We start from the raw sequence: 16,621 nt of genomic DNA on the forward strand, positions 1-16,621 counted from the left end.
TTGTAATGCAAAAACAAACAAGGAAACTGCTTAATACCATGAATTTTTGGCTGTACGCAAAGATCCATTTTCACAAAAATAGAATTCCTGGTTGCTAAGCATCTCACCTCCAAGACAAAGAAAATTACATCAGCATTTAAGTTCATCATGCTGTTACACTTGCCAAACAGCAGCAGTTTGGAAAACGATTCGAGAGCAGAGTGTAAGACACCACAAGAGTCCTTTGTCCCACTCAGCTCATGCACTTCATTGGTCTCAAATGGAGTCCCCCTCTCTCCCTGCTAATAAATTAAAAAAAAAAACAACCCCAAGTTGTTCCACAAGCAGAACTGTATCCCCTTCACATCATCTCAATGGCTCTACTCCCTCACTGCGCCACTCCACAATTGTATTAATAGCCCCCTCCCCCCATTACTACTATGCTAAGAACCACCTTGTGCTTACTCGCTAGAAAACAGACCAGAGCTGTTGAGCTCAAAGCACAACTAATCTTTCCTGCAGAAAGGTAAGAATTTGTGTCTCTCATCCAGTTGCCAGTCTTCAAGACTCTATAAAGTTTGAAGCTGTCCAACATGGCCAAAGAGGACAGGACACAAGAGACTTAAGGGATTGCTCTATTTCCTTTGTAAGCTAAGCTAAAAATAAATAACCGCTGCTTTGACCATGTATTTCCTGTCAGATCTTGCATTCGAAGTCTCAATTATTATAACTACCCAGGAGTGGCTCACTTGGGAAATAAAACCCCCTTTTTGACTTACAAGGCCTTAAAGATGGATATAGTTTTACAGATACCTAATGTACAGCTTTAAAGGTTGTATAGGAAACGAGGCCAGTCTCTGACCTGCTGATGCTGTAATTGCTAAATTGTATGCAGTGCCCCTCCCATCACTTTATTCACCCACACACCAGTGTGTATGCACAGGCTAGCCTAGAAACACAGCATCTTCTAAAAGGCTTTAAAATCAAGATGTCCATGTCTTTAGTATATGCCTCTCATATAACAAAGTAAAGCCACCTGTAAGCTTGTTGCTCCTTTTCCAGAACGAGTTTCCTGTAGAAGAAAACCCACCCCAAAACAACTCATTCTGCTGCATTGCATAGCCCCATAAACTCAAGCTGCATCACAAGGCAGATACCAGAGAACACATAAACTCATCATCTTCTTGAATCACTCATCTTCTGTTGTGCAAGCTGCTACTTATGTTCTGTGAGGTCATTCGAGAAGAGGATCATCACATGATTTTGAGTCTACAAGGAATTGTACACTGCTGAAAAGTAAATCTTCATTTTCCTTTGACACTGAAAATGAAGACTGGATCCCGCTGTATCGCTTTGGGACTGCAACATCACTACAAAAATGAACTCAAGGCTGCACAATACGAGCAAGCACATCTTAGCATTTAAAACAAGATGGGATACGCCTTAAGAAAATGGGAAATACATTTTAAGGAAGAAAATCTTCTTTGAAGGCTAGTATGAAACAGTAGCAAATTTCACAGGAGACTGAAGCAGGATTTGCTTTCAAAGAACTTTGCTCATAGGGAGAAGTTTTAACTCAATGGGACTTGTGTTCCCTTCTCAAAGACGTTGATAAGATCTTTGCCTAGCTAACTGCTTGTCTTGGGCTTGTAGAAACTGATCCTTGTAGGATGTGATACCTTTGCACAGCCCAAACTCAAAGCAGGTTCAAAAGTCAGAAGAAAAAAAAAAATGAGCAATTTAAATTAAGTTTTGTTTCCATAGGAAACCAGGCTAATAAAAGATCACCTGAAGATTGAGAAAGCTTTTTATTGTTGAAAACTTGACCAACTTAAGTTTCACAAAAGATTTACAAACTACCTTTCTTAAAGGATCTCATTGTCCCTTTTTCAACGTACTCTTGTACATGTTGCAGACAAGTGACATTTGAGATGACTGGAGAAGCGTCCCATTCATATGATCTGTTACTGTTGCAGCTTGGGATCCAACAAACCCAGCTTCTACGAAGACACTAGCCAGCACTCTACTAAGCAAGCTCTCAAAAATTAACTGTGTTAAAAAGCATTCATTTTATTTAACCGCTACAGTCTGCAATTACCACCAAAGGCACAAGTGGGAATAAGTAATTTGAGTAAAGCTGTGGCTTATGTGCAGCGTTACAGTTCCAGCCTGTAGTGACTTCACCAGCCACAGAAGCTGCCTGCAGCCCAGCACTCTGAGCCATTGCCACTCAAACTCTTCCTGCATTGTGGCAATAAGTTTATTATTGAGTAGTTAAAACAACCCAGGGGAACTCCTGCTATCTAAATTTCTGCAAGGCATTCAAGACAAAAATGCCTCTTTGCAGAAGAGCTAGGAAAAGCACACAAATAAACTTCAGTTTATTGCCACACGTATTTCAAAAAAAGACACTTCTCAGAACAACCAAGCACACCACTCAGTTCAGAAACATTTTCCCCTAATTATGTCAGGATCTGTTTAGCTTCAGGATCTTCATGGAAAATCAGATACAAACCGTACCCAGTATCGCCCTTCCCTAAGAGTTTAAAAATATTAATCTTCATTATTTCTCGATTAGACAACTTACCACTCAAGAGGTTAAAGCAACACAGGCAGAAGGATTTCCTGTTACTGTTGGATACCTGGATTCAAAGGCTCCATCTTTAGAAACACTGAAGATGATATCTGAAGGAGAGCAATGTTAAAGCCAACCTACTGCAAGGCTACTGTAAAGACAGGAAGCCTTCCATATCTGGTACAATATAATATATGTCAATAATTTGATGCTAATAAGCCTTATTCTGACTTATGATAATTTATTTGGCCACTCAGCAGATAGAGGCAAGTTGTAACTAGATTGCTCCAAGAGCTCAGTTGGTCTGCTTAAAGAACACACGGGCCATAGGTCACTGCGCTGCAGTTGGGCAAAGAATTCAGTTTAAAAGTCATTTCTACAGGGATATGGGACCCAAACAGCCACTTCGCTAGCAAGACGAAACACCAGCATTCTCTGTGTCATGCCAGCACGTCCACAGGCTCTTCACAAGAAACTGCTCAGCCTTCACCAAACCCACGGGTTGCAAAACATGAGGGCGCCTACAATTACCAGAATCCACCTAGTCTCAGACAAGACAGCTCTGTTTGATCCATCTCCTTGAAACACATCCAAGAAACTCAATTCAAGCAGCTTAATCCCAAAATTCATTAATCCGTAAGAAAGAGCCTGTTGATACAACAAACACATATTGCTGTGAGTCAGACAGCAAACCCTAAAGCTTTCCAAATTGCTCCCTGTTTTAAAGCTTCCTCCTCCTACATCTATCACTAGGCACACACAATTCATGCAGCGTTGTGAACTTTTGCACTGAGAATGATCAATAGTAACCTCTTCACTGGAAGATAACAACCCCTTTCTAAGATCAGCATTACCAAACAGGCTTACTCACAGCAAACAAAGATATGCCACACAGCTTGTTTGCAGATCAGTCTCTGGAGGCACTTCTAATCCTTTCCTGATTTCTGATGAAACAAGGGCAGACTCCACAACCATCCGTTTACTGTTTTGCATGGTCTAATCTTAGCGTTTTAGAGGCACTCAGATACACGCTTAAGAGCCATGTCCTCTCTAACCTTTTAAGATCTGCCCATCCAGTTTCTATTATGCTCATTCCAGGTAAGTTTTCCTGCAACTGGTACTGCCTGATATCAATATCCCATTAAGCAGAAGGGTTTTATATTTATTTATATATCTCCTGCTGAAAACATGTAAGACTAATCCTATTAAGGAAGCCCGGCTTTTGACAGGGGATTATTGCTGCCTAGATCACCTGTTGACTCTATGCCAAGGACCAAGTTAGTTGTTTAATTATGACACTGGAGCCAGTTCAAGGAGGAGAAGTGATATGCGAGACTGAAGTTCAGCTACTCTGTCAAAGTGAACTTACAGGCTGAATGATAACAAGACAGAAACACATCAAGGCACAGAAGAATTCTTCTGGCAATCTCAAAGCTACGAATATTTCCACCCAACTATAAATTTGGGGGTACCTCAGTACAAACCAGTCTTAGAACTCAGCAAGCAATGAGACAGTTTTCAGCAGCATTGATGAAGCAAGAAAAAAAAAACCTAAACTATGCAAATGGAAGAGTCAGACCGTTAAAGACATACCTCTAAAGCCAATATATGGGTTAAAATTATTCCTCAAAGCAAGTTCAGATCAGCCAATGCATTTAAGTTTTAATAAAGAAAGGATTAATGGCCTAGACATTTCTGTAGAAAGTTCACACGCTTCTGGAAACAAGTCAATTGGCCCTTGACACATTAACTCTTAAGTTAAAAAGCAGATTGTGTTTGCTAATCACAGAGGATCAAGGCTGGGAAATCACATTAGCGATTTAGTTTTTCTACAGAAATAATTGCTACAAAGACACTACATATTTACTTGCATACAAGATACTGTCTTGACCTGATTAGAATCCCTCGACTGCAATAAATTGCATCTTGTTTAAAACTCTACACAACACCTAGTGTTAAGACGCTACAGTATAAAGAGGATGTTGCCAGACAGCAGATCATTAGCCTCATGCTGCCTTTGTACACATCAGCTTAGAAATAGCTACTCGGAAGTGAACGGCTAGGGCAAAAGAAAGCCAGAAAAAAATCTATGCCTACTCCTTTTGAGAAACTCTTTCACAGAAAGCCCTACCTACTTACGCAAGCATACTGGACTACATGAAGGGGCCACTACCTGGAACATGTGAACACTTCAACTTTGTAAAGCTTCAACCTTTGTGCCACAGAGATGCTGACCTAACCCCACCGTACAGAGGGATTCCTGACCAGAGGGATGCACCTTCCTCCCAGGCCTATAATGTGGTCAGGCATCAGACTCGTACCTCCCACCTCCCTGTGGCATTCCTGTTGTGCCCATCACTGTGCTGAGCAAAGAGTCTGCAAAAACTGGTAACGCTTAAGTCTTTGTGACACTTCTGCTGAACTGGCAGCAACCCTGGAAGGCAAGAGGCACCTAATCTTAACTAACCAGGACTCCTCCCAGCTGTCCTTGCTGGCCTTCGCTGCAGTTTGTACTGTATTAAAAGACACTGCATTGTTCTAAGGCAACCCACCAGGTACATGTATACGCATGAAAGCTCAGTACACTTACAAGAGATCTACCCCAGAATGTTTACTTGTTACGCACCCACAGTATCTCACCCGCAGTGACATTATGCCACGTCTCAGAGGTATTAAAATGAAAGGCTTTTAAAGACAGGCACACCCACCTATCATGTGCTAATTATCACAGCTGTATTTATTCTTTACCCATAAGCTTGCAAGAACTCAAATTCATGCATAACAGCTAAGGTGTTTCCATAGATAGGAAGGTAGAATTCTGCTTCAAAACCCATCAGAACTGTTTTCCAGTAGCCATCAACTCCTTGCAATTTTCTAAAAACAGCATTAATGGAGCAGTCCCACTTGATTCGATTAAAACGATGGTACCACCAACAGCTTAAAATCCCAATTATCTAAATAGTTTGTGGGATGGCTTTCTCTACAACGTGTTTTTTGCAAGAAGAAATCTGACTTATCCTAAACTTAAATTTGCTCCAACTCCCATTTCAGTTGAAAGAAGTACTATGAAATAGTGACAATATTCAGAAGCATACCAGTAAGAATTATCTCCTTGAGTCACTGGCACCAGGGTTTTGGACCTTATGCTCACATGGCACATTGCGATAAACTAGTTTAGCTTTTTACTTATTCAGTCTCCCAAAGAGAAAGGAAACAAGCTGCAATTTCATCACTAACCTCCTTATCACTGGGCTAGAATGTGGTACAGCGTAACCCAGGAGTCTGAGACAGTCACAGTGTCCACAGGCAAAACCACGGGACAGGACATATGTGGCACTGACCCTTCCACAAAGCCAGCTATAAGCTACATTACTTTTAAGGTGACCACAATATAAATGAATACAAACCCAACTGTTTATTGTTCTATTACACCTTGGTTGAGCAGCCAAGGTTGAGACTGGATAGAAGGGAGCTGTTCTGACATTAAGAGAGCCCCACAGAAGCAGAGAATCATTCTTTATGGCATCCTACCTCCACCTGTCTGTCAGGATGGATACACCAGCTTAGCCTGGTATGTTAAAGACCATTTTGTTCAGTCTTGAGGAAGCCACATACTTAAAGCTTGTAAAGGAAGCAAGATAAAGTTTCCAGAAAAAGCATTTGCCAGCATTACTCAAAATTGTTGTCAAGATGCATTTGCACCATTTACAGCATTAAAGCCTCTCCTCTTCATCACACACATTTCTCCTGTGACAGTTAATCACTTCCTTTACTCTAGATCCCTGTAAGCACTGCAGTACACAGCCCCTGAGGGAAAGTTCTGCTGGAGAGCACTCCAAACAACCTAAATCTGCTGAAGTAGTGCAGCTGGTACACAGGGAGCTCCACATTGGCAGCCCTTCTATGAGCAGAAAAACTGAAATGAAAGAGCAAAGAGGCAAGAGCCATGAGCTAGAAAGGACACCTTAGAGGAGATCACATGCCAGAGATGCAACTAAGTGAAAGAGTCTCACCATTGCTTGAGTTTTGAAATGATCTCTCGCCCTCAGGCCTCTTCTGCGTTTCTTCATTCTCAGGGGTCTTGCACATTGTGGTGGAGCCAGACTGGCGTTTTCTTACACAGTCTTCCCCTGCCATTGTTGCCTAGCTAGACCAGAAAAGGATAGCACATAATTAATGACAAAAGAAACTCATTTACTCTTTACATTGTTCAAGAATAAATTTACATAGCCTTCTTTACACTAAAGTTAGACTTTCTTCCCTCCATTATGAATTCAGAGCAAGGGTAGGGGAAATGAAGCACACGCTTGTATTAGTCATTTACTGTGGATCACGCTTCCTCTCCCTTACTACAGACAGTAAAGGAACAAAGTAACCAACCAAGCAAGTTCCCCCCCCCACTACCAAAATATCTCCCCACAGCTCCCTCCTTTCCCTACAGACCTTCTAAGTATTTAAAATTACTTAGGCCTTTGTGAAATCTTTAAAAGGCCAAAAAGCCCTTGAAAATGCTTTCCAATAGCCAGTCGGACAGCAAAATTTGTCTTCCGAGCGATCTGGCAGGTTTGCTTTGCAGAATCACCCACGTTATTTTGCCTGAGCCAAGCCCCTTCCTCTCAAGTTTTCAGTGCTTACTGGAAGAGCAGCTTCCTCAATAGATCCTTGTACTCTGCTTGGCCAGACAACGGTTGCATTGCAAACCACGGAAAAACAGGAAGAGAGAACCAGGTTTGAACTACGCCAGATTCAATTACAAAGGTCACTGCTGGGGACAGAGCTGCTAGTAGGGAACACCTGAAGCTCCACAGCTAGGCTGGAAACAGAAAATTCTCAATAAAAAGAGGGGAAGGGGATTCTAATTTGGCCACGAGGTGACGTTCCAGCACACTCTCCACAAAATTCAGCTCAAGAAGTTCTCAGAGATGTAGCTACAACCAGGGACAATTTTCAGAACCGGACTTCCAGTAAATCATACAGGCACGAATGTAACCACATTTTCAAACTAACGCTTTTCCTTTTTGATATATTCTTTTTACTTTGGCACAAACTCTTAAACAGACATGTGTTTTGTTGCTAGTGAACAGAATACGTGCACCAGCACAGTTGAGCTGTTAGAGACAGGCAAGGAAAATTCATGTACTTGTAGAAAAGCTAAGGAGGCAGAACATAATTATTTAAGGATGGATTTCCTCAGAATTCTGAGGCTGGCACTTCTGCAAAGGGGAAATAAGACTTATGATCAGGTGTTTTCAGGACTCAGCTTCCTGTATTTGTCCCTCCAGTAGAACAGTCTCCCATTCTCCTTTCAGGCATCACAGCATACAGGAGAAAAAAAACCCTTTTGCAACACCAAACAACAAATCACTGATTCAGTCAACACCACTTCTTGCAGCACTGCCTCTCTTAGCTCCCTCTATTTCAAGAGATCACAGCCAGGCCTACAAGCTATAAAACAAAGACAATAGAAATGATAAACTTCCCAGCTGGCTTTGTACAACATCTGAGAGCTCACACTATCATAATTTACATAACGTAAAAAGCATTTACATGAAGAACAGAAAGAACCAGGCAAGAATACAGCAAATCTTCCTACAGTAACCGTGCTCACTGGCACAGAAAGGTCGCTAGCAGGACATACCCACTTCTACCAGCTCTGTGCACAGTTACTGCTGCAACCCTCCTGAATACCCCTCTCACCTTTAAACACGAATCAGTCACCGTCATGAAGACATTACCCTTTTCGTCTCCCAGCCTTCCCACAAAGTTCCCAGTACAGACACTGCCACATGATGAGAGCATGAGAGCAAAGGAACATTTTGCCCACCTGGGGCTTACAATCAGGTGGAGATCCTGGACAGGCAAACATTTCAATCTTTCTGCTCTTACACAAGAGAGATGCTCAAAACCCTGCCAAAGGATAAGAATGGAACACTCTGATCACACAACAGGGTCTACAGAGCAATGGAGGGGGAAAATCAAGCTGCCATATGAATTCATGCACTAACAAGTTACTCCCTGGGCCACCAGCAAGCCTCTCCATTGCCTTCTGATCCAAGTTAAGCTGTTCCTCTGAGCCACATCTGCCCTTAGAGGTGCAGGTTTTCCAGACCTAACAGAGGACCACAAGTTTAATTATTTTCTCAGTACCCTTTTCAACTTCTTCCAGAAGTGAAGAAGGCATTGGTTCCTCTCCAGTGCAGAGTGGTTAGAGTATCTGACTGAAAGGCTAACAGAAAGGAGTGAAAGAGTTGCAGGATGGGGGAAGGAAAAATCATGTGTGGGAGGAAAAAAAAAATTTAAAGCCATTAACGTAAAGAGTTACTCAATTCAGATAGGCTAAGTGATCACAACAAAGCCTTTTTTACACGAAGCAAGAACTGTGCTAGGGGAAATCTATGAAAACAAACATTTTCCTAGTCTAGTTTCCACAGGACAAGAGGTGTAACAGTACAGTACCTAAGCAACTATCAGCACATCAGTGCGTAAAGAAGGCATCAAACCTTCCCTCTAATCTCCGCTAGAACTAAATCAATCACAACACAATGCCAGGATAACTCCAAAATGTTCACCACCCCCTTCACAAAAGGTAATCACTCCTCACAATTAGTAAACAGTCACTCCGTTCACCCCACTCTGAGCACTTGCAGGAGATCTAGAACCACAAATGCGTCCCACATCAGATTTCCCAGCAGAAACTCCCTGATTTTAAAGGCATGACTGCATTATGATACTCGTAAAAGGTCTCGGAAACCTTGAGTTTCTCCATCTTCCCTTTCGAAACACTGGTAATTATAAGCATGCCTTAGGAGAAAAGCAACACCCTATAGGAAGTACATCTTTGCATTTCAAAAGGCTTGGTAGCACAGTGAGGGCACATCATCTACTTCCAATACCGCTTATGCTAAATAATAACCTTATGGCAAACACCTTTCAGATCTCCAAGGTCTTCCTTTGGCCCTTGGGCATAACGTTAACTAGCAGACCCGGCGTGCTACACCCTCGGTATCAGCAGAGCTCTTCACGAACTAGGCAGGTACCCAAACAAAGTTAAGGTCATTCCACAGTACAACCGCAACGCGCAAAACACTCAGCAGGAAGGAGAAGGAGGGGGAAAAAAAAAAAAAAAAAGACCAAAACCTGCAGCTAACAATGGAAGCAGCTTAAAGCACTGCCGAGGCTCCGAGCACACCCGAGACCATAAAGCCAGCTCCCTTCTCCACTAACTCTCTGGAAACAAGCGCCGAAGTGTTAAGCGGTGGTGCCCGCTGCCAGCAACGAGACCCTCCCCCCCAAGCCCCAGCCCTGAGGGCGGCCGGAGGCCTGCGGAGCGCTGCCCCCCTTCCCGGCGCCGCACGGCCCTGCGAAAGGGCTCCGCGCGCAGCCTCCCCCCCTCAGCGGCAAGGCGCCGGGGGAACGCCGGTGCCGCTGGGAGCGGGCCGGGCCTAAAGCCGCTGGCGGCAGCGGCGGGACGGAGCGGACCCGCTCCGCAGAGCGGGCCGGGCGGGGGCCGAGGGCACGGCCGCCCTCACCCCGCGGGAGCGTCACCTCAGGGCGGCCGAGCCGCTGCCTCCGCGCGCGCTGCCTTCCTCAGCCGCTTCCCGCCTCCGCCGCGCGCCCGCGCGCCAGGGCCCCTTCCCAGGGCTCGCGCACGTCACCGCGCAGAGGGAGGGGGGAGCGGCGCCGCCGCCCATTGGCTGGGAGGCGTTCCGCGGGGGTAGGGGACGGGGGCGCGCGGTGCGGGGGTGGCGGGAAGCGGGGTGGGAGGCGGCACGTGAAGCGCACGTGGGGCGCGCGCGCCCCCCCTTCGACCCCCAGTGCTCCCCCCCCCCCTCCAGTTTCCCGCCTTTTCCCCGCTCCGCCCCCCCGGCTTTCCTGTCAGGCGGCGCGGCGGGTTGGGGCCGCTCGCCGCCACCTTATCCCGGTGCTCCTGAGGCGGAAAGTGAAGCGGAGGGAGAGGTGCGCCTCATCCTCGGGGACGTGGGACGACCGCGGCCGCCGGCCGAGGTCCTGGGCGGGCTCAGTCAGCACCCACTGGCAGGCCTGCCCTCGCCCTGAGAACCCCCCACCTCCCCACACACACCCCCCCCCGGGACAAGGAAAACTTATTTCAAGGAACTGGGAGGACCAGAGGTCAAGGCTGGGAGGCCTGGAGGACCTCGCGGCTTTATCTGTCCTCGTCCTTGAGAAGGAACGCAGGGTTGCTCAAGGGTGCCTGGGGTTCGGTACAAACGCGCGTCCTCCCCCATGAGGTTCTTCTAAACGGCTTTACGGGAGCAAGGGCAAATATTTTTAAAGGGAAGTATAAATGGAGTGCCTGCCGACTTGAGTAGCACGCCCTGTCCCCAAGAAGCGGGGGTTTTGTGGCAAGGGGGTGTTCACCCTCACAAGTTTTGCCCTGGGGAGCGTGAGCTGCAGCTCACCAGTAAGGGGGGGAGCCGAGAAGGGGGCCTGGCTGGGGAGGTCTCGTTCCAGTCCCAATCTGTAGTGCAGAGGGTCAAAAACTGGGTGAAAGGCTGGGGTTTGCAGCCTTGCTTTCTCTCTTTCCCCAGGCAGACACAGGCTCGTGATGGACGGTGAGTCACAGGAACACGTCACCGGCAAACAAACTCTAGTAACCTCTCAGTAGCTGCATTTCACCACGTAAATGGGGAAGTTTTCCCAAAGTCAGGAGAACTAAGCCACTAATTTCCTGCCGGCAAGTAGGTGTCTCTCCTTCTCCCCACAATTTCAGGGCTGTGCTATGCACAATACATATCCAGGTGCACCTTGAAAGGTTGTCCCAAACCAAGGTACGAAGCTACGATGAGGTATTAAAACATTTCTATCACATTCCACCTTATCAGACCTGTTAATAAAACAAATTTGTTTTGACCAACACATACCCGAGACACACTCTTTTAAATGTGTAACTCTGCTGGAACTATTCAGAAGTGTTCTAAATAACCTGTGGGGACTCAGAACAGAGCCACTGAGTGAAAAAGTCTGAAACAGATTTAGTTTGCAATGTGTGTTCATACTATTACCCCACCACCCATCTTTCATGCTGCTTAATAGGAAAACTGTTGCAAAAATTAAAAGAAAAAATTAAAAACCCCATCATGGCTGAAATGCAAATAGCTGCATGGGTGATAGCACCAGGAATTTTACATAACTTTGCCCCTGTTCTTAAGGAGTCGATTTTAACATAATGCAGCTTAGAGATACTCTCAAGTCAGGCTATACACGATCACTGGTGCCCTCATGCTGAAAATGCTGTGCTAGCTATTTACACTGAACTGTTCTGTGGTGCCAGCATCGGCTGGGTGAGCAAGTGGAAAAGCAAAAAAAAAAAAACCTTCCAAAAGTTTCCTAAAGGTCAATAAATTGTTGATGAAACTGTTTCATCAAATTAGTAAAGTCCTGACTCTGGGTGGTGGGAAATGAGATACCTTTAACAGAAAGAAAAGTGCATGTAAAAAGAAAGAAAAGAGCTAGCCAGTTTGCTTTTCTTATTTTGCCTTAAAGAGGCAGTGGATAGGTGCCACTAGATTTTATTAGCACCTCTTGACAAACCTCCCAGGCCAAAGCAGCGCAGCGTGACGGGCACTTAGCTCCCTCCCTGGTCTCTCGCTTTCCCTAGCAGAGCTGTTTCACAGCCTACCTTCCCTTCTGTTTGGAGGCTGTTTACCTGCAGCTCACCGAGGGTGAAAAGCAAAGTGCCTGCTCTTGCTACCTTTCTTCCCATCCTTTACACAAGAAATTGGAAGAAGGCATTTCCACCTCTGCTTTCTGCCACTCACGCCCGTCGTCTGCTGTTGTCTTCACCGTTTCATCAGCTACACGATTTACTTTGCTTGTCACCACGGTGCTTGCAATCTTGATTTTCTAGAATGCTTTACATTAATCCTATGGGTTGCATTGCTCAATGATTGCCTAACCACAACCGTTCCTGAGCACTCCTGGCTGAATCACTGCGTGGACGTTCCCATTTCGCTTAAGCTTTACTTGCTCTCACCTACCCAGTGCCAGGCAGCAACTTGATTTCTGCAGCACTGCTTGTTTCCCTCCTTTCTTTTTCTTTCTTCCTCTATTTCCGCCCCCCAGTTATGCAGTCTGCATAACGATTTACAGATCTCACGTGCACATCATGTACCATCACTTCGACTGGTGACTGCAGACATGCTTGATGCAGCGGTCGCTGGCTGAGCCTGCCTTATGCCTATCAGCTCAGGGGGAGCGTAAAGAAAAGCCTTTGCTGTTAACGCATACGTGCTGCCCAGGGTGGACGGATCCGTCCGCACGATGACTGGTGGGTCTGTGCAGCCCAGGGGAGGCACTGGGGAGGTGGCAGCAGCATGGCCACTGCACTGGCCAGTGTTACGGAGAGGTGGGGACGGCAAGGGAGGCGAGGCAGAGGGTTGAGGCTTTCACAACCCCTCTATAAAATCTCTGCCTCGTCCTGTTCCTTTCTGTCATTTTTAGCGCTGCTGCAAAATAGATGTGATTAACGCTGCCTACTTTTAATTCTGTGTAACTCTAATTTATTTTCTATTTTAAGATTTTTGGTGTCAATCAGCCCAGGGAGTAAGTAGCTCTGGCTGTTTCTGATGCCTGCATTTATTAACCAGAATGATTAATTCCTTCAAAACTTCTATCTGGGCTTTGAAGTCAGTCACCCGAGAGCCTCAATACTTTCACATATTTCAATAAAGTGTAGTATGTCCTATAATGAGTATGTCCTATAAGTATGGTTTATAATTTCCCAATATGTATGCACAATAGCAACATCCTAATGTATAAATGAAAGAGCTCCCTCAAGTGGTTAAAAATATTGTTACGTTTCACTTAATTTTCTTCCTTTTTAAAAAAAAATAACAAAATGACAGTAATGTTAGAACTATAATGTAAAGCTGGTTATAAATGTAGCAATGAGCTTCCATTTTTGCATAACCAGAAAAAATGGTGTGGATGTAAGACTGAGGCCAAAACTCAGTCAGGCAAGTACTGCAGTTAAAAAAGAAAAAAAAAAATTAAGAAACTGTAGAGGACTTCAGCCTGATCTGATAATGCATGATTGAATTTTGGCAGGAAAACCGAAAACTAGCTCCAGCAGATATCACATTGTTGAGGATGCCTGAAGTGTTTATAAATCATAAAGATTGCTTTTTAAAAACTCCGGTTCAAGTTTTCACAGTTCCTGCTATCCTCTTGCCAAGATTTTGCGTGTAATTACCCTTGCTCCTCTTTACTTTGTATGAGGCATAGAGTTTTCAAAATATTTGGTGAAAGAGATTCAGATCAGCAAACTTCGGAGGAAAGACAGAAGCAGCAGGAATTAAACTCAGACTTCAGCAAGCAATTCCTCACGCAGTTACTTTCCAAGCAATGAAGTTGCTGGTTTTGCCGGCAGATGAAACAGTCAGAAAGAAACAAATGGCATCTCTCTCGGCAGAGGGCAGTGGTATCCTTACTCAAACATCACAATGCTTTTTGCTACTGAACTGAAATCATCCTTTAAAAAAAAAAATGAAGCCCTACTGCCAGCCAGCAGGTTGCTGGCTTCCTCTCCAAGCTCAGAAATTCCAGTGTTGAGCTTCTTGCCACAACCAAGCAGGAGGTGCAACAGCCAACTTAATTGCTGTGATTCCATTGCTGAAAAGGGCAACTTGGGTTATTTTTTGAGGAGCAAATAATTTTTCCTTTTCTTACCATTTTGAATTAATACAATGAATCTTGCCAGCTGGGCTGGTGTAATAGTTGGTTTTTTGTTTGTTTAAATTGTGGAGGTTATTTCTTCAGTATATTTAAAAAGGAGAAGATCCTTCCAATCTGGCTAAACATCAAATCATGAAAGGTATTGAATCTGTATAGGTATAACTACTGTCTAACCCTGCTAAGCTGAACTGTGTTTTCTGAAACTGTTTTTTACCCTCTGCAACACACCAGCTTTCTCTTTCTGTTAGGCTCAGAAAGAATTTCACCTGGGTCCCACCCACATTATACATTATCATCATTCTCCTTGTGACACCAGCTCAAACCAATCTCAGATTTATTTTGCAGCATATTCTGCTGCTTATTAAAATTGCATGAACATATTGAACTGCCTCAATGCGAGGGTCTCTGAAGTTGTTTCAGCAGGAACACACAGCATTAAATGTGCAGTCAGCCCTGGAAGAGTGACTTCAGAGAGATTAGTTCCAGAACAAACAGGTCTAGTTGCTAGTATTGACTCTCCTGCTTATAAGGGCTTTCTAAATATTTTTGTGGAAACGCAGCACGGAACTTGGCCAGCATCTCCTTCCCATTCCTACAGTAGCAACTGTACATGTTCCTTGTGATTCCACAGATTGCCAGCTGTGTTACACAGCTGGGACCCTTCCTTGTGAAGGTAAGACACAGCAGGTGGAAGAGTAGACATTTTACACCCAGTTTAATGACTGCTTACTACTCTATAGTAGTAATCTCTTCCTCTCCATATTTCATAAAAATACTTTCTCTTTTTCCGAAGTAAATACTATTTGCTGTTGCTATCGCTCTCTCCATAGCTGCTAAGGGGCTTAGGTGGAGAAAACAGTGTAAGCCAGTATTTTCTACCGTTTCATCGTCTCCCATTTGGTTGTTACAGTATAAACACGCTGACTGCTGATGGACATGGAAGAGAATTAGCGCTTATGGAACGACTGGTCCAGGATGATTCCCAAGACAGTTGTTTGCAGGTAATCGTACAGTCCTACCTATTCTGTACTTTGCAAAATGCAGGCTATGGGGACTAATAACTTTCTATGCACAGTAATCAACCGTTTCACTTTTCTAATGTGAGAGATTTCCACGGCTTTCTCCACTCCCCAGTTGTAGAAACAGAAGCATGTTCTTAGGGCAGGGCTTTCATACACGAGCTTTAATATATTTTTTTTTTGTAATCTTTTAGACTGTCTTTAAAAATAACATTATGAGGCTGTGGGAAAATATTGGACTTGAAAAGTGTGGGGAAAAAAACATTGAGGTGCTACAGTGAGAACAGATGAGTCTCTCAGAGGGAGTATGAGACCCTTAGGGTAATCAAGGAGAGGTCTTACAGAGAAATGTCATGTAGGTGGCTAGTGTGCTTGCAAGACACATGGGGAACACCCATGCACACAGGAGCATCAAAATGGCAGCTAGAATCATAATGCCAAAAGTGGTTGATCTTTGTAATGAAAGACCCCCAAAAATAGGAGGACATGGAGAAAAATAATCCCCATCAAAACAAGGACATATTTCTCAGAGGAGAACAAATATCTTCATAAAGCTATGGAAGATTGACTCTCCGTTGTAAACCAAGAAAGAAAACACGTTTTCAGCTTTCAGTGTCGGGCATTTCCTCTTTTCCACCTTGTTTTAATCTCTGCAAAGATAGATGACATCTACTGAAAGTAGTCCCAAGCAGGAGACATTTCTAAATCTGCCCAGCCAGCTCTTTGGCTGTTTCCATGGCAATGAGGCAGCGCGTCCTGCTGCTCTCCCTTCTGCGAGAGCCTTTCCCAAGCTTGATACGGACCGACAACGCCATGCGTTTGTAGCTCCCCTGCCAAAAACTTCCCTCTTCTCTGCTCGAGGCCATTCCCATCTGTTCCTTTCTGCTTCTCCCTGATTTTGGAAACACCTGGCTAGAGAGGGAATCCATCCATGTGTTCGCTTCTCTGCCGCAATGATTCAGGCCAAGGAGGGACCGCTGCTGGTTATACAAGTTGAGAGACTGGAGAGGGCAATGGCTTGCAACCTTCCTGCCTTGGAAAGAAGTTTCGGGTGATAGTAAGGCAGAACACTGTAGGGGCCAGGAGCATAAACAAAGCAGAAAGAAAAAAAATCCAGATTTCTGTCTAGTCTCCCAAAAGAATCGGACTGAAACTTGGCACCTCCGGCCATAGCAACAAGTAGAGCAGTAAAGAATGTACAGACTTGGTACAATGCAGTGCTTATTGCAGGAGATGACAAGCGTGAAGGAACACTTCCAAAACCCTGAATTCAGATAGATCTATGTCACAGCTGAGTCTCTGGCAGCTCTCAACAGCATTTCACTGAAAATGAAAAAAATAAAAGTCAGAGTTA

The 16,621-nt window shown here is 44.6% G+C and overlaps 1 protein-coding gene across 1 annotated transcript in view; it reads right to left on the reverse strand.

Moving 5' to 3' along the window:
• The window catches only part of SOAT1 (sterol O-acyltransferase 1), a 30,085-nt gene extending 19,883 nt beyond the window's left edge, over positions 1–10,202 (reverse strand). The window contains exons 1-2 of the mRNA XM_075156857.1: positions 10,100–10,202; positions 6,568–6,701 (exon numbers count right to left, since the gene is read on the reverse strand). Of these exons, the coding sequence (XP_075012958.1) occupies positions 6,568–6,691 (124 nt within the window). The 5' untranslated portion in view covers positions 6,692–6,701; positions 10,100–10,202. The remainder of the gene's footprint in view (positions 1–6,567; positions 6,702–10,099) is intronic.
• Between the last annotated feature and the right edge of the window lie 6,419 nt (positions 10,203–16,621).

The sequence above is a fragment of the Calonectris borealis genome, chromosome 8 (genome assembly GCF_964195595.1).
Source record: "Calonectris borealis chromosome 8, bCalBor7.hap1.2, whole genome shotgun sequence".
Taxonomy (NCBI): Eukaryota; Metazoa; Chordata; class Aves; order Procellariiformes; family Procellariidae; genus Calonectris; species Calonectris borealis.